Genomic DNA, 21,719 nt, shown 5'->3' with positions numbered 1-21,719 from the left:
AGTGGGCCGTGAATAGGAACAAAATGATGAGTGAGCGTCCAGTAGGAAATGGGAAAGAGGTACGTGGCTACTGGACAGAAACATGGAGCCTGGTGGACCGTTCCTGCTGCTGACCATGGCCTCACGTCCCCTTTCCACTGCTGCCCTCAACACTCTGGGGAAGGTCACAGCATCTCATCTGGGGCAGCTCCTTCCTGCATGCTAAGCATTGTCAGTAAGTCCCTTCTGGGCTCCAAGCTGCAGCCCATCTCAGACAGCCAGTGCCTTTGGCCCTGCAACTGTCCACAGGGCACAGAACACGCATGGGAGACATCCACGAGAGGCCTGGGGCTCTCGGTGTCCCAGAAGAGCCACTCATCCATCCATCGAGACATGAATGGTATTTTCGCCTCAATCGTGGAGTGCCTTATCTTACTACATATTTAAAAGGAGGAAATTACAATGTGAAAATTAAATGGCTCTTCCCGTATTGCTATGTGAGCAACATCCACTGCGTTCGACAGTACTCTGGTCTTGGAGTTTGTCTTTGAGGTTAAGGAGCACATTTCTGATGCAATAGTGTTGAATATGCACAAGCACTCCGCCATCCTAACTACAGATCCCACATCCTCCCAGCTCCGCCATCACTATTCGAAGGAAGGACTTGCCCAACTCCACTGGATTGCAAAAGTACCAACAAAAAGTAGACCACATATGTCAAAGATTTGTCTGGTAGAAATATGTAATTTCAACATAAGCATTCCCTGTTGCATGGACTCGTAAGTACAAAAGCCTAAGCAAGGAGCATAGTGATTTGTATCTGTATACTGTGCCAAAGATGAGCCTGTGTCATTTTTCACAGATCTATCATGGACTGATAACATCTAATATTTTGCTCAGAGAAAAATGCCTTGAAGGACCTATGTAGAGACAGGAAAAATTGAGAAGGTATGTCCATTAGAGAGGCAGTTTTAGAAGGCTTCAGGAGGCCAAGGTTTTCTTTAGCTCAATTTTCTTCTTTTGGCTGAAAGGTTAGGGCTGGCAGTGTGAAACATTCCTTGTATTATTTCTGCTTACTCTCTGATTCTCCACTGAAATTGAACATATATCCAATTGATGGTGGAACTATTTCCTTGAAACTCAGAGCCAGCCAAATATATTTTTTAATGCTAGTGGTTTCTAAAGGAAAAAGGAATAGATGTTGGTTACACAGGGCACGGAAATAAGTAGTCATCAAACAACAGCTGTAACCCTATGTCTTCTACTTGAGAGTTTAGTGTAAGATCCACAGAACCTTTGGGCTTGGAAATTTGTGCTGGAAGTAAGGTTGAGAGAGAAAATTGTCTGATCTCAGGGTGGGTGGGGGTAAGGAGGAGATGGACAAGAGTAGACTTGGTCAGAGTCAAGAAAGCCCACTAGCTAGTGTCCACTGGGCAGGGTGAGGGCAGCTGGGCTCTGGTCTGGGGGCAGAAGTGATAGACTGCCCCAGAGAAAGAATCTGATGGGCTCTTCTGATACCCCACCCTCAGGGCTGTGAGCAGACTTCTGTCCCCCCTTGTTACTAATTCTGGTTCTGAGAAGACAGCAAGGAGAGATGGAAGCCAGAAGAAAATACAGCTTAGCATGTGCCTTTCTAACAATTTTTAGCACATTTGGATACAGCATCTATTGCACTTCTATGCCAAGGAATTGTGATGTGGATTTATTAAGGAAAAACAAGGAATTGTTTCATATTCTAATTATCAAATTAGTTTTAAATTTTGTAAAGTAAAATAGATAATATATTTTTTAATGTAATATTCACTCCCTTTCAAAGTATTTTCTAAGCAGCTAATATATTTATTCAAATGAAATCAATTTGTTTATTATTTTGTTAACACCCAGCTACTGTTGGTGATAAAGGATAAATCATCGATAGAAGCTGCCAACCTAACACTGAAAATGTGAGGAGGAGAAAGAGGTAAATCTTTAAAACCAAGCATTAAACCCCAAATATAAATCAAGAGCAAAATAAAAGACAATAGGAAGCAGGGAGATAGATCTTCTGCAGAAGGGAAAGGGAGGGGTGAAGGAGATGAAGAAAGAGGTCTTATGTACACGTGCGCCAACACCCCATGATGAGGGAGATCATTATATGCAGTAAATGTGCACCCATAAACACAAAAACTACAAGACGGTGTGATCCACCACACAAAGCTCATTTATGAGCATGGACATTGTAACAAATAAGGCTATTTATAGTTCTTTATTGCTTTTTAATGTAAATTCTCAGGAAGTGATTTCAACCAACTTTTTATCCTCAAAATTATTTCTTCAAGTGTTTATTCAATTTAGTAAATTGCATTCAGTAGTTTTTAAAATAGCATCAAATTGGAAAGGGCATGGCAGCTTTTCATGTCTAGATCTTCACTTTTGCTTTTCTAACACTGCTTTTAGAGATCCACTACCCTGAAACAGAATAAAAGTCAGTTGATGTCTCACCTGACTCCTTGACACTTTTTCACAGAAAGCAAGAACAAAATAATAATGATATTATATTTCCCTTTGAAGTAGACTGCAGGAATGATTCCAGGTGAAATCAATTACGGGGATCTGGGTCCCCCTCACTTCCCTTCTCTTACATGAGCCAAGCACCTGCACCCCTGCCTGATCACCCTGACCCAGCCCCAGCCTCTCCTTGTTCTCCATCACTCCCTCACTCCCAGGAGAGACACGCTGCAGGTAAACTCAGACACGGGGAGGACTTGAGTAAGCCTAGTGTGGCCAGCAGAGGTCTCAGCCTTGGCCTCTTGACATTTTATGAAAGGTGATTCTTTACCTCGTGTCTGTCCTTGGCAATGTAGGAGACGGACTAGCATCTCTGGATCGTACCAACTAGTCATCCTCCCTCCGAGTTGTGACAACCAGAAACGCTCCAGACACTGCCCAGCGCCCACTCCTGGAGGAGAGAGATTGGTGCCAGTGTACATAGGCACATGGGGAGAGTCAGCCGAAGGAGAGGCAAGGGGAAGGCGGGAGACAGAGGATCCCGGGAGTGTCAAGGACAGAGCACACATCCCAAGAAGAGAAAACCAACCAGCTCTGACTGGCCAGGAACATTAAAATAGCCTACAATTTGGGGACTGCAGCAACATTTTCCTGATTAAATGACAGGGCTGGCAGAAAGGTACCATGAGCCCTCCAGCTCGTTAGAAGACTTCTTGAAGATTCCTGCAGCCCAGGTGAAGTCACAGGAAATTTGTTCCAATGCCAGTTCCTGGATCGTGAGCTCCAGCATCATAGGGGTGGTGTTGCACTATGAGTTATTATCCATATTTAAAGAGAAGAGAACCTTGAGAAATTTGGCCGTCTGCCACTGTTATCTTTAAATACGAAATGTATGCGGAGGATTTCTTCCTATCAAGGAGTAACATCCCATTCATTCTCTTTAATGGTATCTTATAGCTACTACACTTACCTAAGGTTTATTTATAGATGTTTAGATATCACAATTTTCTAGGTTTATATCTAGATTTCTCCCCAAGGCCTCATGCACTCATAAACGGGGTTTGAAGATGTGACTGAACATGGGTGTGGGATGCTCATCAGTGGAGCAGTTGTCTGATGCGTTTATAGCTAAATGTGATGTTGGGAGGGGAGGCTGGTGGGAAGAGAGTGGGCTGGCGAGGTCTTCCCTCTTTCATCTCTCCGCTTCCTGTCTGCCCTGCCACGGACTGTTTGTGCTCTGCCAGCCTCTCTGCCGTGCCCGCCTGCCTTGGAGCCAGCTGACTGCAGGCACACTTCTACAAACTGTGGGGCAAAATAAATTCTTCCTTCTTATTTTGTGGGAGTCAGGTGTTTTGTCCTAGCAATGAGAGAGTAACTAAGACAACAATATAAATATGAATACACACTAGCTCTTAATTGGAGGAAAATTTCTATTAAAAATGTCCAGAAATGCAAGATATAGGTATATGTCCAATATCCTCAAAAATTTTGAGCTCTAAAAATTTTGAAATTTTGCCATTCACAATGGTGAGAAATTTTATGACGTTGTTTTCATTTACTCTTAATATAGTTTCATGCATTTTTAATTTGCAATCTTTGTTCATATTTTATATGGTCAAGTAAATGGTTTACTTCATCTTCTTATTGCTGTAGAAGTGTGTGTTTTAAATGAAGAAAACCAGTTTTGTCTTTCATACCTATCATAAGTATTGTTTCTGTTTTACATTTGTTTTAATTTTTAAATTTGGAAAAGTCAAATTTTTCATTCATGTGTGATCCTAAATTGTCTTATCTAGAAAGACAAAATTTCTTTCTGATATTCTATCCCTATTATAATTAAGTGTATAATCTAAAATGTTTCTACAAATAATGAAGATTTAAATTTTTATAAATCAGGGCAATCCTCTTTCTGATCCCCCTTCTGTCTCTTTTAGAGAGCATCTTTCTTTCAACAAATTTTTCCTACTCTTAAAAATTTTTTTTTAAATAATTTTTATAAATCTCATTTTTATTTCCAAGTTTCAGTGTTCAAATGCAGAAGACACTTTGTCTGATGAAAGTGGAGTCATTTTGCAAACAACTTGGCAATGGTCTTTCTAGTCCACACTTTCTGAAAAATCTGCATATTTTCCCTGCAGTTCACATTTTCCCAAAGGGAATCTCAGAGGAAAGCAGCTACCTGAACATTTTCCTTGAGTGTCCATTAATCAGTTCTCTAAAGTTACGCTCTTCCGGTTAATACAGTCTCGCTACTTTCAAAACGGCCAAGATACGGAAGTAAACATCAGTTCCTGGCTTCCCTGGCGCCTCCCTCCACCAGTGAGGGGCACGGTCCGAATTTACACACAGGGAACTGGGCGATGGGCTTACAGACAAAGCCTTGCCCCCTCCCCTTGAGGCTTTACTACTGATCATCAGCACTTTGTATTACTAGTAATATAATATTTTTGTTAACAAAGACAGTTTGGTGAATACAGGAACATAGGCTTTGTATGAAACCCGGCCAGCGGAGGAAAGGGTTATAGAACCACGCCTAGGCCCAGTCTCGTCTTGGATTACAGAATCTCTGTCCTCCCCACCTACTCTCAACAGTCAAATTAAAGGGAGAGCAAACAAACAAATCCTCAAAGTTCCCCGTCTTGCTGAGCTGGCCGATGAGTTGCTAATGCAAAGCATATGTTGACAAAATAAGTTGAGAAATTGTACCTAAGAGAACTCATTTATTTCACCATTCTAGAAGGTGTATGGAGAGTAGTCGCCTCTGCTCTGCTGGCTGGACACACTGGTCACTCTCACTCCTGCCCGAGTGGCCGCCCAGGTGTACCTATAGGTTGGGGTCCTTGTCTGGCACTGGCCCGAGGCTGTGACACGTGCCCCCACCCCGATTCCCAGAGCCAGACCGAGACATCCGTCACCAGCCCAGCTCCAAAACCTGTGGCCCTTTGGTTTGTGTCTGACCACTGAGCCACAGCGGCTCCCTGGGGACCTCACGGTGACGACTGGGAGGGGACAGCAGCAGCATTTTGACAAGGCTGCACTTTGACAGTGTAATCACAGTGCACCTGAGACTTTCCAAGCGTCGTCAGATATAATTAATATTCTGCAGCTTTCTTAGTTAATGCTTATTCAAACGCTTGATTGCAGTTTTAAGAAAAGGAAGACTGTGCTACTTTAACGACACGTGCTCATGATTCCCTGATCGTAATGGTCCCGTCACTCCCACCTCTAACCTCTCATTATCATCACCACACGAAATCACGGGTCACCTTTAAAAGCAAGAGGCCAAGAAAGCTGAGATAACACCAAAGCTATTTTCCTAGGCCTCACATTTCACAATAATCATGAAACAATGTTATCTTGATTTTCTGCATTTTTAAGAACAATTTTCCTTTGCAGGTTCACTTTTCTTCACTTTTGCAGTTGCTAATGGGATTTATTTTCAAACTTCGATATTATCATGTTATCACAGCTGGAAATTGATGTCAACTTCAATTACTCTCTGACTTGTGGCAAATAAATACTACTTCACAGAACACATGCTGGATATCCGTCACACAGGACAATTACCCCCCTCTCCAGGGGAGGATGATGGAGAGAGGTGGAAAAACTTATATTTTAGGATGGCATGACAGTATGGTTGCAGAGAGCAAAAAAAGAACTAAAAAGCAAGAGACACTGCATGGTCAGTGAAGGTCAGGGTTTTATAATTAGCAATAATTGCTCATAAAACTCATTGAGCAACTATGGATCTCATTTCAGAGAATTTAATTATCACATTTTTATTTCTAATTTTAGGATTTTTTTCCTTGTACATAACAAGAGAAGTCTTGTTTTACATCTCCATATTAAAATGGATGCATTGGGAGGGGACAAACCGCATGCTATTATGGGCACATTTGTTGAAAAAGAAGACGATGTCATAATTTGTACATTAACTTTAAATACTTTCTGTGTATAGTAAATAATACATTGATTGACTACTATTCAAATTATAATGGAATCATCAATGATTCTAAAGTACAGATTCTAGGCTTTGTTTCTTGGGCATTAAATGCACATGTTAAGTTTCTCAAGGAAAAACCCTTATGGCAGTTAAAAAGATACATTTCTTTATAGTAAACCACCCAAGTTGTGCAGCATACCATCATCAGTTTTAGTCAGTGCATACTCTGGGCTGCCACCAACAGCCACCATGGGTATTGGAACAAGGACAGCTCTGAGTGACAACCCTCCTGACAGCTCCCCGGTCAGCAGTCCAAACAGACCCTTGCTCCAAAGCGCCTATCTCAATGCCAGCTATTTCAGCCTCGTTAGTTAACCCTGAGATACAACACTGGGAGACCAGGGAACAAATAACATTAGAGCCCCCACTTCCCAATTAATTAGAACTTGATGCTGGCTGGAACCACTTTTCAACCCGCCAATGCTGCATTATGAAAGAATGAACCAGTTCTCACGCGTGTCTCTCTGACACACCTCACATTTCCCTTGCACGCTACTGTACATTCAGAACTTTACATTAGTACAGCCCGGAGCACTTAGTAGTCGCTGGTATAACCGTGGCTTCTGTTAGGTTTTGCCCATTTGGACGACACATGCTGCAGCCCCCCAAAGTTACTGGGTAACCACAGAATGGTGCTTCCAGCGGGTATTTCAAACACAGAGGTAGGAGGAAGAATTACGCTGGTCAACATGAAGATGAAAACTTCACTCTAACTTTAAGACCAAGCAAGGGACGGAAATTTGAACACGGGCCTCTGTCTTAATTGTAGGGCATGAGGAAAGTGAGACATTCATAGTAACTAGTAGAGTTTCTTAGCATCCCCTCCCTTTTACCAGAAGTATCTAAGTGAGTTGAAGGCTAGGGTGGCGCACATCTCCCCAGCTGATAATCAAGGCTCCCTCGGGCTCCCCTATCAATCTGGGGAATGATCTTTGGGACCTGAAAACAAATCACAGAGAGCCGAATTGTTCTAACCTTAACATCTCCACTGTTGCTCCAACAATAAACTACAGGATACAGCTACATTCCAGACTTCAGGCTCACAAACACAAAGTGACCGCAACATCACTGTAACAGGGTGATACACTGTAGAAGACAAGCAACCAATCAAATTACTACATAAGATGGGGTTCCTATATGTGAAGGAATTATAGCAAATGGGAATATTTTAAAAAGAAGTATTTTTAAGTATACATATTTGTGGGCCAGGGCTTTTAGCTCAGTGGTGCTGCCACCTGCCTCATAAGTGCAAGGTCCTGAGTTGAATCCCCATTCCCCAGTTCAGGGAAAAAAAAAAAACACTAAGAATACATATTTTCTATTTGCTTTTTAACAATATTAACAGAGTCATTTTGTAGATATTGAAATAAACTGGATTCTCTATTATCTTTTTAGCCTTAATTCTGCAGTTTTTGTTAGTTCACTTTGTTACAATGGATTGCTATTCCCGAGGAGTGGTGGCACTTGCAGCAATGGAAGAGCAGAACCTGACTAAAATCTGGAATAGCAGGAATGATGGGGAAGTGTTGCGCATGTAGACCGACACCTTGTTCAAACATCCAAGAGCAGGGCGACAGGTGCTACTCAAAAAGGAAACTGACCTCACTTAGAAGAGTCAGCTGATGCATACTACATATTTGGAGAAATTATTCTCAGACAGAAAACAGATACTGTAGGTGACCCACCCAAAAGAGAAGATAATTTATATTTTTTAAAAATACATCAATACTATTAATATATTTGAAATACATTATTTTCATTCCACAAAATAATGAATAAACTCTATGATCTTTGTGCGCATTTCCATCAGCATTAGAAACAATACCACTGAATCTAAGGAGCACAATTCCTTCTGCCTACTGTCAATTTTTGTAAAAACCTCCAGATACCAAATTCAATCTTCTAATCAACGGAGAAATTTAAAATCAGAAGGTAAAAGCTTTGTTTGCCCTAAGTGAATGTATTTGAATATGCTCATCAGTTTTTAAAAATATGATTTCTTTGAAAGGAATATTCCTCTTTCATTTGTCAAATAGATACATACTTTTTTCTGTTGACAAATGAAAAAATGTAATTTAATTTCAATCCAGGAAATCTTTTTCTTTCTTCACGGCGAAAATCACAGATCAGAAGCAGAAACTCATAGAGACTATGAAGCTCTGCCAAGCCTGGACTATTTTTCCTGTTCTCACGTCCCACTTCTGTGTTCTCCTGACTGGATATAGTCTCAGCAACACGAAGTTTTTACGTTGTTGTGCGGACTACGTGGTTGCATTTACCTCAGTGATTTTCCCCTCAACTCCACAGCTGCTTAAAAACTACGGCGGCTTGAAACTTTGTTTAAATTACCTTGCCAGAGCCCTTCTAAAGATCTGCAGCGATCTGATTCGCGAATGTGAAGTCAGATTGCTTTCTAGGGGTTTCCGGACGGCGGGGAAGGGGCAGGGCACAGTCAGGGATGCACTGCTACAGTTTGCGGCCAGGGGCGCCGATCTGACCGCGCCGGCTGTGTGCAGAGTCTGCGCGCACCGGCCGCCTTACCTGACTTTCAGGTTCCCCTGCTGCGGCTGCCCGTCGTACACCGACAGGATGTCGAAGTCCTCTTCCAGGGCGAAGGCGTGGAAAGACAGCTGGATGCGGCTGCGCTCCCCCGTGACGATGACCCACGTGCAGTTGGCGTAGTTGGGGTAGCCGTGGGGGAAGCCCGGGCTCTCAATCGTGCCGTTGGGGCCCTGGACCAAGCCTCCGCAGTTCTGACCTGGGGGAACACACACAGCGTCAGCCTGAGTCTCCCACGATCCCCCGCTTGGAGGGCCCATTCGTATCCTGAGTTAACTGGGATCCCCACGCACAAACGTGGAGGGCTAAGTCCGTCCTGCCGAGGGACAGACAGGGAGGGCAGACAGAACCACACCTGGGAGTTTCCCGAGCAGCCTGGGGAAGCCTTGTTACTGGCAAACACGGTCTCATCGGCGCAGACTACCACGCAGGTGCAACGCATTCGGTGCCAAAGGTCTGCACGGTACCGTGCTCACCTGCCTTGTCCTCCTTGAGTTCTTTGGAGGAAACCGAACTACAGATGAAACACCGTTAAAAAGCACACGCCGTGCGCGCGCGCACACAAGTCCTTGATGCAGCCGGATGACCGCGGGTGTGGTACCATGACCAGGAAAACCATGTGGCTGATTAGCCTCGGGGCTGGAAGAGGAACCCCGCAAGCAGAGGAGAAAGAGACCTCAGAGAAACAAAAGTAACGGACAAGATAATCTAGGTGACCCCCAAACGAAGAGCGGCCCAGCACAAGAACAGAAGGACGCCATTACTATTATACCACTGCCCTTACACAAGTGGGACCTGAAAGAGGACGGAGAAGGAAAGCGTGCCTCAGAAGGCCGTCCGCCCAGCCATCGGGGATCTGGTCTTTCTCGGGTGTGCAGCTCCTCCCCTCAGGCAGGGGGACAGGACTCTGGAGCTTAGGTCCCCGTGCTAAGGGAAACAGGGAGCTGGGTGCAGAGCCAGTCAGGCTGCAGCCTCTTTCCTGGGCTCCTCAGGGGCAGCTCCGGAGCGCAGGGGCTCTTTGTACACTGAAGGTGTGGCTCCTTCAAGTGTCTTCTGGTGAAAGCAGAGCCTGCAGGGAACTGGGAAAGGCCACGCCCTCACCCGCCAGCCCCGCCTCCACTCCCACTTCCTCCTTCTCCACCTGCCCTGTGGCCTGCACTGCTCCTCCTGCCTCTTGGGCTCCACTCTGCACCTGTGCCTTCCCCGTGACCACAGCCCTGCCTAACAAGCTGCACCTGCCTCCCTCCTGGGTCCACTGCCCAGGCCAGCCTTCAGGGTCCTGCTCAGTGGGCCCTGGGCACTCAACTTTGTTCTCTTCAGCTCCCTCCCACCTTCTGCCTGCCCTGGCCACGCGGAGGGATGGTCCGTGTAATGAGATAGAGCAGACACCAGGGCCAGGCAGTACATGGATGGCCCGGACTGCCCTAGGGGCGACAAGACCTTCAGGTGCTGGAGCCGTGACGCCTGCAGCCATTCCCACATCGAACTGCCCTGAGCTTGGCGCCCACGAAGGCCCTGGAAACCGCAGTCTCTCCTTCCCTCTCATTCTCCACCATTGTGTTTGAAATGTGTTTAAATGTTTGGACACAGAATATAAGAGAAGCCCCGGGTGTGCTTGGGTTGTTGCACACAGCGTAAGCACTGAAGCCCAAGCATTACCCCAGCTTTCACTGTGGAAGCACACGCAGAAAACTACTTCCAACTGTCTTTTATTCTAAAAACAAACACAGTACTAGGTCTCAGTGAGCTCAAATATTTCAGAGTAATAGCAAATGCTTGTGGGAGTTTGCTAGATTTCAATTTAAAAAGCTTTAACAAAAGGAATTTATGAGTTTAAAACTAAAGAACTAAGAAGAGGCCCATTTCCCACAGAATTTAAATCTGACAATAACACCGCAACAGGATGATATTAAAGCTGTGGGGGTTTTGAAAGATCTTTTAAGAAAATAGCTTTTCTAGTTTGTCCAGCACTTCTCTGCGGTAAATAAAAAAATGAGGATGAGTATAAGTCAGAGGGGGAAAAATTCAACAGAAGAGTATCAGTATCAGCTCTTAAGAATTCGCTATGGACTGGCTTCTGGTGGGCTTAGGGTGTGCTTTTCTTTACAGTGCCTTCTGCAGAACGACTTTTCCGTGGGCCCTGTTAGAGACTCGGGATCCACTGCAAAGTTCTCAGGAAATGATTCTCGTCCTTGGCAGCACTTTGTAACCAACAAAGAAGTTTTTAAGTTTCTACACCTAAGACAGCTTCTGATATATTTGGTCTGGGCCAAGAATATCCAAGACAACCTTGAAAAAGAATAAAACTGGAGATCTTGACACACCTCTTGTTGCATCTGATTGTAAAGCTACAGCAATTAAACTAGGGTATTTGCCAAGTTAAAGAGCCACCAGCAGGGGAAAGAAATCCAAAAAGCCCACTCAGACTCCGAAGCCAGATTTACAGCAAAGCCACTGGAATGCACTAGAAAGAGGTCAGGCTTTGCAGCACATGGTGCCAGACAACTGGAAATCCAAGTGGGAAAAGCAAGCCTCAGGTCAAGTCTCACAGGATATATAAAGACCGACCCGGCTGAGTTGCAGACTTAAATGCACACATGAAATAATAATGCTTCCAGGAGAAAACAACTCAAGAAGTCTTTGCTGTGTGTGCACACATTTTAAATCGAACACAAGAAAAATAATAAATCAATGAATTACAAAGAAACCCCAAAAAGAGTTTTTTGCAATGGATAATTAAAAAAATAACATATAACAAAGTAATAGATAAACCTCATTTCTTTAATGAACTTTAGGGAACTTTTCTTTAGTAAGAAAAAGGCAACAGGGTGGAAAGACATGATACCTAGCAGAAGACATAGAAACAGAAATGAAAATAGATGAAAGGATCATGAAGTGGAACCAACTGATCTCACCTTGGGGCCATTCCCAGACCTGCAGCTATAAGAAAACAGAATTTTCTGCTAAAGACATACACAAAAAATCTTCCTTAGCTTCTCTTTGTAGAAGCAATAGCCCTGCCCTGTCTCTTTGGCACAACTTTTGGTCCCCTGGGGAAGTGACAATTCACCTCCAAGTCAGTGTCAACTGATCTAGGCAAGCACTTGGGCTTTAATAAAAATAAAAAGAGCCATATTAAAAGAATTATTAGTCTAAGCAACATCACTGCAATAGTATTGACCAGAGTCATTCAGGGTAAATGACATTCCGAACCCTAACTAATATTAAATTGAAGAAATCTCCCTTATTAATAGTTACCTTGAAGTTATGGATCAAAACAACATTATTTCCTACATAATGCTCACAAAACAATGACTGTACAATTCATAATTATTCTCCAAATGTGTATTCCAAACACACAAAGTACTTATAATTGAGGGACACAAGTAATTTATAGGCTTGCCTTTATTAATACCAGAATTTAACTCAAGTAAGATGCTAATATATATTGTAAAGAATTGCCTCAATAGGATCAAGTATTTTAATTGAATAAAATAAGCTCATAGATAAATGCTTGTGTTATAACTGCCAACCTTGTAAATTTTTAGGTTTTACATGCAACTTCAAATAAAAAATAGGACTTAAATATTGTTCTATGAGCAAATGGGATGTTTCCAGTTTTACAAACTGTGCCACTATAACCATGGGTGAGCATATATCACTGTGGTATGATTTTTAAAATTCTTTTGGGAAGATGCCCAGCAGAGGGATAGCCAGGTCAAATGGGACCTCTAATCCTAGTTCTTTGAGATATCTCCATATTGATTTCCACAGTGGTTGCACCAGTCTGCACTCCCACCAACAGTGGAGAAGGGTTCCTTTCTCCCCACAACCCTGCCAGCATTTGATATTGGTTGATTTCTTGATAGTAGCCATTCTTTCTGAGGTAAGGTAGAATCTCAGTGTGCTTTTCATCTGTTTCTCTCAAATGACCAGTGATATTGAACATTTTTTGCATGTTTATTTGCTGCTTTTACTTCTTTGTCTGAGAAGTGTCTGTTCATTTCAGATGCCAAGACTGGATACAGAAGATATGTGTGTGTGACTGGATACAGAAGATGTGTGTGTGTGTGTGTGTGTGTGTGTGTGTTTTAATAAAATGGAGCACTACTCAGCCATAAAGAATGAGAAACTAGGGGCATTTATAGCTAAGTATGCATATTGAGACCATACTCTTAAGTGAAATTAATAGGACACACATGTGTAAATATTGTATGGTTTCTTTGTTGTAATAAAATAAATGTGTAAATAAGGATCAAAATGAATAATTGCTACTGTGTAATACGAAGAAAAGGTCTAAAAGTGTAGGGGAATTTGGAGAAATAGAGGAAAGGAAAGAAGGGAAAAGAAAAAATAAGAGAAAAGGAAAAACATGGAAACAAAGTCTTTGTAAAGAGGAAAGGGTGGAGCGGGTGAAGAGAAGGCAGGAGAATAGGGACAAAATAAGAACCAAGATACATCACGTAAAGGTACAAGACTCCAATGATGAATGTAACTGTACTGTGTACCTAAATTGTACCAATTAAAAAAAAATAGTTCTGTGAGCAGCAAATGTTAGGGGTTTTCCTCAAGTATTTGAGAGTGAACATTTTATCTCCTCTCCCTTATATGATTACCTCTTCAAATCTTATTCTCTAATGGGCACTTTCTGCTGCAGGGCTCAAAATCTCTATAAATTTTTTCTCTTTAAATGGTATAGATCTAAGTGTGCTTTAAATGTTCTCCTTAAATATAACTTCAAACAAGCAGATTATTTTAACTATAAAACTTTCCATGGATAAGCTCTTAATTACTACCACATAATCATGCTTTAATATATTTCTCAACATGAATCTCCTGTGAATACATTTGTTAGTTATATTTCCTTAGGGAACAAAGAAATCTGCAGTGATTCAGTGATAATTGTAATATTATAGCTAAAATTGCATTGAATATTTGTTCAATTGCTACTGAAAATTTATGATAGTCTCCTTTCATTCAGGAACTGGCGCTAGGCTAGAACAAGACATGAAAGTAAACACTGATAACAGTAAGAAAACAGAAGAAATATCCACGTGTGAACATATATGTAAATGTATATAAATGCATAATTGTCCCCCATCCAAACTGGTGTCAACTTCCTATGTAAATGTATGTGCTCATGTTTATCCACGCATATGTTTGTGTACACAAACTGACTGCATGTGTACCAAAATACACATCACATGGAAACATGCATCAGTATTTTACATACAGATGAGTTTTGCTGCTACAATTCAGATTATGGTCAGAAAAATGGAATATATGCCATGATTTTGAGAAACTGATATCTAAATCACCTACAGATTAAAACTGTTTATATCTTAAATAATCAAGAGGATGCTAGGTTTTGAAGATTTACAGAGCATCCATTTTGTAGCTGTTTCTACCCATTTGATAAGTCCAAAATACATAATTTGGCTTGAGGGTAGTCCTGTTAATTCTGTTTTCTTCATCTTTGCTCCCAGTCTTAGGGGCCCTTGGGCAATTCCACACTGTAAATTTATGCATCTGCAAAATCAGATGGAAAAAAGCCATTGCTCAAGGTCCAGGAATCAGAGGGTCACTGAGGTCCAAGCATCCTGCGCTGTCACCAAGTCGCTGCTGTCACTGGAGACAAACACACCTGACAGCCCATGCAGTACCACCACGAGTGTGCTTTCCAAATCGCAACGCCCGCCAGTAAAACGCGAGCATGACAATCAAGGTGGTGAGGGCTGCAGAGGAGAACACGTAACGGGGGCAACAGAGAGTCAGCCTCTTCTTCAATGAACTCATGCCCATGACACACAAAAGGGAAGTGAAGAGGTCGAGGAGTGTGGATCCTTCACGTCCCCTCTGTGAAATGCTCACCCCGACCACTGTTCACATGCAACCTGCAGCCTCCTCCCAGAGGCGGAAGTCACCCCAGACCACCCTGAAAAACTGCTACATTGTAGGCTTATATAAATAGTTGTTACACTGCACTGTTTAAGGAATAGCCATGAGGACAAGACTGTCCCTGTTCTGCAGAGGTGCAGCTTTTTTCCCTGAATATTTTGTGTCTCCACTTAGCTTGGTGTACAGATGCGAAGCCCAGGGATACTGAGTCCACCGCAGAAAGTGGCATTTAGAAACTAAACACCTGCCCAGTCCCACTACCCAGCAGGGTGGCTGCTGTCATCTCAAGGGAAGCTTTTCCAGTGTCCTGGGCCCGCTGTGCAGTGTGAGGAGTTTGCTTCTGGGTGGACACGGCCAGAGCCACATCCCGGGCAGGACCGGAAGGAAGGAGCTGGACGAGTATCGCTTCCATGTGTCCAGTCTGATGGGGCTGCCTGGCTCTCTGGGGCGACAGCACCTGGCTGGAGGCCCCGGGAATGGTCCCTCTGGGTGACCAGAGACACACTGAGTGCAGGTGGGTCCATCCTCAATTCCTGCTCGCTCTGAAACCGGCTGGAAAACTCCAGTGCATTCTGGTCTGCTGTGCTCTGGACCCCTGCGGCCCCACACTGCTCCCTCTCGGCGTGCTGTCCGGCTCCGATGCTGTGCCATTGACATCCTCCTCCCCCAGCAGCAGGAACTGCCAGGGGATCCACAGACACCTCTGATGAGTGGAAGCAAACGTACACAGGACCCCGGGGCTCCAGGTCATGTTGAAATTCCTCTGCTTCCCTCAACTTTGAGCCTGACATTCTTAGAAAGTAATCCGTGTGCACAGAATAGTTTTTAAAAGTTCCTGTATCTAGCATGTGAACACGTTATCTCATCTAACATTTGCACAGGGTTGGAGGAAGGACATGGTCTAGCCTTCCTTGGTCAGTGTTCATAAATTTCATTCCGGAGATGCTTCGTTATAAGAGAATATCTCTGCTGTCCAAAACCCCTCTGAAAGCAGAGGTCTGTCCATGCATGACAGTCAGACCTTCAGTTTGGTTCAGTGACTCCGGAAAGATGTGCTCATCTAGCCCAGCCTGTGAAGAAGGCATGGAGGAAGAAACACACTCGGGACCCCACTGATGGGGGAGAGCCAGGGCCATGGTGTAACAAAGGCCTCAGCCAGCTGCAGATAGCCCCTGCCAGTGGGAGAGTGAGGCAGGAGAATTGCAAGTTCAAGTCCAGAACTCAGTCCTACTCAGTAGGACTCTCTCAAAATAAAGAATACAATGGGCTGTGGATGCAGCTTTGTGGTAGGGCACCCAGAGCTCCATCCCCAGAGCCACAACAGGGCAGAAACAGTAAACTGTGCTTCTGGTCCACGCTGCTGGCAACATCCCTGGACCCCCACGTTGGCTTATGTTAAAAATAACACCATTGAATGGAGGAAGAAACCTTGAGTCTTAAAGATTTATTATTTTCAACGGCAGATGCCATCATTTCCGACATCCAGTCTTTGAAAACATTAATTTAAAGTTTTCACGGCTTATGTAAATTACTATCCAAATGAAAATTTAATTTCTTCCTCTACATTCAGGCTTTTGACCTCCAGTGTCTCCTGTTTTGAACCTTTCCGACCAAGCTGCCCTGAACACCTGCAGCCTGGATACACAGCCGCTCTGCCCACTGCCAGGCCCAGGCTCTGTGGCCTCCTCTCAGGAAAGGGAATATGGATGGCCCTCAGTCCCTCCATGAATTTTTTATTTTCTTTAATGACTAAAGAGTAGGACAGACCTTTAAGTGGCTCCAGAATTTCAAATATCAAGAGAACTCAAATTTCAACAACGGAGACAGCCATTGCCCTGATCAGATAAGTACTTTTTGGAGGGTAAACAAATCAAATATGCATTAACCTCTGCCTGATCTTCCACAGTTTCCTGGGCTATTTCAGAGCCCGCTGTACTTGCAGAACAATTAGCGGTAGAAGGATCACGCGGAAAGTCACCCTTCCTAGGATTCTAATGAAGGTGTTTCAGAATTGAAGTCTTCAGGCATTCTGCAAGAAAGAAACACTCCCTGTAGGTAGTTTCAGAATTGCACTTTTTCCTAGCTGGCCCTGGAGCTGGGAGCCTTAGGGTGGTGGTTGGGTTTTAATCCCAAGCACTTGTGAGGGACTCCCCACTGTGTGACCAGAAAGAGAAGCTAGAACTGGCAGCACAGGAGCCTGGGAGAGAGCCTGCAGCCTGCTTCTTGCTGTTGACCCCTCTGCTGATAAGCAAGACCATTCGGGTGCTCCTCCCAGTACAGAGGAGCCCCACATCTCAGCTTCTCCGTCTCTAAAAGGAAAATAGAGACATTCAGATTTTCACCATCAGTGGAAGTCCAGAGTGCAATCTTCCTGCTTCCCACTAACATTTGTTCTCATAACTCCTTGTGAAGTTTGTCCTGCCTCAGGACCTTCGCCTGTGCATCTGGCTGCCCTGAATGCTGTTGCTCGGAGCTGCCAGTCTATTCCTTGTTCCCTCCTCCTCCTCTTGCACCCTCCACTCTGCTGGTCCTGGGAGAGATGCTATTCCCAGAGGTCAAGAGGCCTCCACACAGGCCGCTCTGTTTTACTCCCTGCAGCGTTTGTCCCTTGGGGAAAATGCAGCTCTGAGTGCTTTCTCATCCTTTATCTTTCCCCTTACTAACACACATACTGTGTGAGAGAGGGTGCTGTCCACCCCGCCCATGCTTTTCTCTGTTGCCCAGGAGCTTAAATTCTGACAGTGAGGTGTAGGCAGTGAGTTGGGTGTGTGTTGGGAGGCCATGGTGCAGACACAGGTTCAAGTGAGGTTCTGTTCCCCTTGACAGGTGTGTAGTGTGGTCAGGTGACCACCAGACACACTCAGAAAGAAGCTGCCACTGTTCTCCTTTCACGAGCAGGAGTCCTGCCATCTCAGTTCATCCAGGGACCTCAGGCCAACACCTCTCGGACTGATGTAAATGTAGGCCATCACTCAGAGCAAGGCAAGGTGGCCTCTAGTCGGATCCAGAACACCCTGGCAATGAAGTCAATGCCCTTTCCTTCCCCAGTGCCCTGGGGGAGATAGCTCTGCTTAGCTCCTTGCTGGGATATTTCTGCTTCCTGTGGCCTTGCTGCCTTAGTGGTAACAGCATCATCTGCATCTGGTCTGCCTACCCCAAGGGACATACGAGAGATGGCAGCTTTAGTGCAGGGCCAACAGGCTTGGAACTGCAGAGCAAACAAAGTGACACCCAGCCCATCTCCAGCTCACGTGAAGGGCCCTGGCAAGACGCCTCCTGGGTCTGCTGACTGCAGCGTCCAGAGATGGAGCATGCTGGCCAGGGAAGAGCTGGGAAACAAAGCTCATTGCTAACACCCTTTAAAAGAGTAGTTGGTTAGAAAGCCTCTTGGCAGGGAAGTGTCTACGTGGAATAAGAAGAGCCAGACATGTGCTTGCGTTTCTGGGCTGAAAACAGGATTCCGCATGCCGGTCAGTTTGGTGGGCATTTGAGAAAGCAATCGCGGTATTTCCGCACCGCTTATGCTTTGCACTTTTTGATCCAAAGCTGCTATATGAATCCTGCTTTTAACTGGCAAAAAGACTTGGGAGTTCAGTTTTATACTGAGGTGCCTGGTGGCACTGTGGCCTAGGCACAGGCTGTGTCCTACATACCTGCAGAGGGACACCATTCAGACGCAGGTGAAGCTGCAGAGCATGAGATCAGTGACACCTTGAGAGTGACCGAAATCTCGCATTAGGGCTGAGGAGCATGATGCCTGGATATGTATCAGGGAGACCAAAGAAACAGACTCAACAGAGAGCCATGAAGTTATCAATGGAAACAAAAGTCCTGGCATGGATTCCCTCTAGGACTGATCTTCACTGAAGTGTCTATATGCGCTTCCAAGGTCGGTCAACTTTTAAATTGCTCCAAAGCTGTGGGAAAGAAATCAAAGCTCTGGCTTCTGCCCCTTATTTTATCTTGGTTTTGCAATGTTTGAAGCAATAATGCATGATATGGAAATTCCATGGAGGATTAGAATTTGTTGTGCAAAGTATTTTGACAAAAGGGAACTGACACTCTTTCAAGTGTGTGGCCTTGACTTAAAAATGATGCACTTACAGTAGACTCTGTGTTTTTGTGTCACTGATTTCCAATTGAAGCTTTGCAAATTGCAAGCATAAAGTTATTTTTTTTTTCATTGTGAAGCCTAGTTATTCGTTTTTTGGTTTTTTTGGTTTTTTTTTTTTTTTTTTTTTTTTTTTTTTTTTTTTTTTTTTTTTTTTTTTTTTGGATTCTGTTCTTTGTTTTACCCAGGTTTAACTTCCAAGGTTCCAAGGTTGGAGAGCAGAAACAAGACCAAAGAAGAAAATAGCTAAACAGTGTGTTGCTGAGATAAAGAGGGAGAACTGCACAGTGTTTATCTCCTTTGCAGGAAAACACTAATTTAATTTGCCTGGCTTTGACTGTTGCAAACGATGCAGAAACTTCCACTGGTAGCTGTAGCATTCATATGAGGAAGGAATGTGGATGTGGGGCTAGAAGGTGTGTGCAGAGCTCTACAGGCTGCTGGGACTCTCCCACCTCCCAGACATGTCCCAGGACACTGGAGCCTGATGCTGAGATCAGCTACAAGGAAGGCATTGCTTTCCAAGGTGCAGAAACCAAGCTGAGGTTCAAACCTGCAGAGCATCACAGGCCTGCAGGTCCAGCAGTGCCTGGTGTAGAGCAGAGGGCACTGGACCAAAGCACACAAGGCCTACACCGAGTCATCCAGAGCTACTGAGTTGGCATTTCCGAAAAACAGCCACACAAAGTACCCCAGGGGCACCTTCACTGCCAGGCAGAGCCCCTGCAGGTGGCCACCTCCCGAGAGTCTCCATCCAGAGCTGTCCTCAGCTCCCTCCCCACCAGCCCAGCTGCCATCATTTGTGGGGAAAAAGCTTCCAGAAAACACAAGCAGAGAAACCAAAGTCTGCTGACTCCTGTACACACAGACACACTCGCGTTCGGAGCTATCGTGTCAGTCCAGCCCCATCCTCCGGCCACAGTCGGCTGCCCAGTGCCACCCAGGGGTCACACTGTCTAAGATCTGTGCCATCTTTAGAGAAATGGTCCATCTCAGATGCTGCCGTTCTGTCTGCATCATCGCAAGGTAACACTCAAGTCCCACCAAGTCTGGATTGGCAGACACACCCATACCCCCGCGCACTGTGCACAGAGTGGCAGAGGAAACAAGCATGAAGGATGTCACCCTGCCCTTCAGGGGCTGGGCAACACCCGGTCCTGACAGGAGCCCACAGCACATATAAATAAATGCAGAGACTCACGTCGGAAGTCCCAAAGTCTCAAATTCCCTGACATACATGCGAACGATGGGGGGGTTGAGAAGAAGTTGAATTGTCAGTTCATTAACATCAGTTTTTAATTAAACTAATAAAAGAGATTAAGAGAGGCAGGGGAAAGAGGAATAAATCCTATGCCCAATTATAAAGAATTAAGAGGTTGCATTAATTGGAAACTTCAACGGAACTATAAAAAAAAGTCTAAGGACAGGACTAGGAAACATGATATAAGAAAATCAGTCCACCCACATTTATACTCATGGACCAGAATAACTGGGACCGGCCATCTGACATTTCTTGTTAGTCCTACGTATTAAAACCGGCAAGTCTCTGAAAACAAATGGGAGAGGTCCTCTCTGGATTCGGTCCTCGTCTTTCTCCTGGGGAAGGAAATGGAAATTCCATGGGTAAAGGCGAGTAGAGCCAGGTCCCTTGCCACAGAGAGAATGAATACGCTGTGCTGGCCCAGGGAGGATTCACCCCACAGAGCAGGACATTCCCGGGCACGTGAATATGTGACACCTTTTTGTAGGGCCATAACTGGTCATCTGAGCTTTAATTTTTTTTTAATAGTTCTTTGGGTTGAACCCAGGGCCTTCACACTAAGCTACACCCCACCCCTTTTTTTTCTTTCTTTGAGGTAGAGTTTTAGTAACTTGCCCAGGCAGGGCTTGAACTTCCCACCCTCCGGCCTCAGTCTCCTAGATCGTGCTCTCTTTCTGCCTCCCTCCTTCCCTTCCTCCCTCCTTCTCCCTCCCTTCCTTCCATCCTTCTTTCTTTTTATGCCACAAATTCCTCGCATCTCATAAAACTTTCCAAAGTAGACTTTAGGGTGATCCGTGATGTAACCTACAAGGACAGGAGCTAGTTTCAGGGAGGAAGCAAAGGGCTTTTTCTCCTAGGAACCCAGCAGCCCTGAGGCTGATGTAAGCAGCAGATCACCAGGTCAGGAGGGTGAGCTGCTGTCCCGGGGACAGACACACAGTAAACATCTCACTTCACACCATGCTGGGTGCACAATGCCATTTGCTCATGCGACAGCATGAACACTAGGAATACAATGTCTTCCCCTCTTACTGAGAATCCCACACTGTGGTTTTAACAAAACAAGAGCAGCTTCCCTGTCCCTGCACAGATGCAGATGATACCATGTTCCTCTCCAGGCAAATCCTAAAACTCTGAAGTTTAAATGAAGCAGAGATTTACAAGCAAAAATAGACTATAGAAATCCTCACTCAAGATTGTTTCTATTTGTTTCAAAACAGAAACTTTTCTTTGTGATTTATGACCTGCATTAAAATAGTCCTAGATAACAGCTCAGAGCCACTGTGGCAGCCGCAGGGTTCCTGATCTCAATATGATCCTGGGTAAAGAAGTTGCCTTGGGCTGAAAATAATCAGAACACAAAAAGCAAAAGAAACATTGGAGGAAAATCTATATTCAGACACATTTTTTTGGAACTCCAA

The 21,719-nt window shown here is 44.5% G+C and overlaps 1 protein-coding gene across 1 annotated transcript in view; it reads right to left on the bottom strand.

The window, feature by feature from the left end:
* The window catches only part of Csmd1 (CUB and Sushi multiple domains 1), a 1,140,625-nt gene extending 1,128,314 nt beyond the window's left edge, over positions 1 to 12,311 (bottom strand). The window contains exon 1 of the mRNA XM_010620376.3: positions 9,011 to 12,311. Coding sequence (XP_010618678.1) covers positions 9,011 to 9,288 — 278 coding nt within the window. The 5' untranslated portion in view covers positions 9,289 to 12,311. The remainder of the gene's footprint in view (positions 1 to 9,010) is intronic.
* Between the last annotated feature and the right edge of the window lie 9,408 nt (positions 12,312 to 21,719).

This window comes from Fukomys damarensis, unplaced genomic scaffold, assembly GCF_012274545.1.
Source record: "Fukomys damarensis isolate Sample0158 unplaced genomic scaffold, DMR_v1.0_HiC HiC_scaffold_18, whole genome shotgun sequence".
NCBI lineage: Eukaryota > Metazoa > Chordata > Mammalia > Rodentia > Bathyergidae > Fukomys > Fukomys damarensis.
This window is presented reverse-complemented; position numbering and strand designations above follow the sequence as displayed.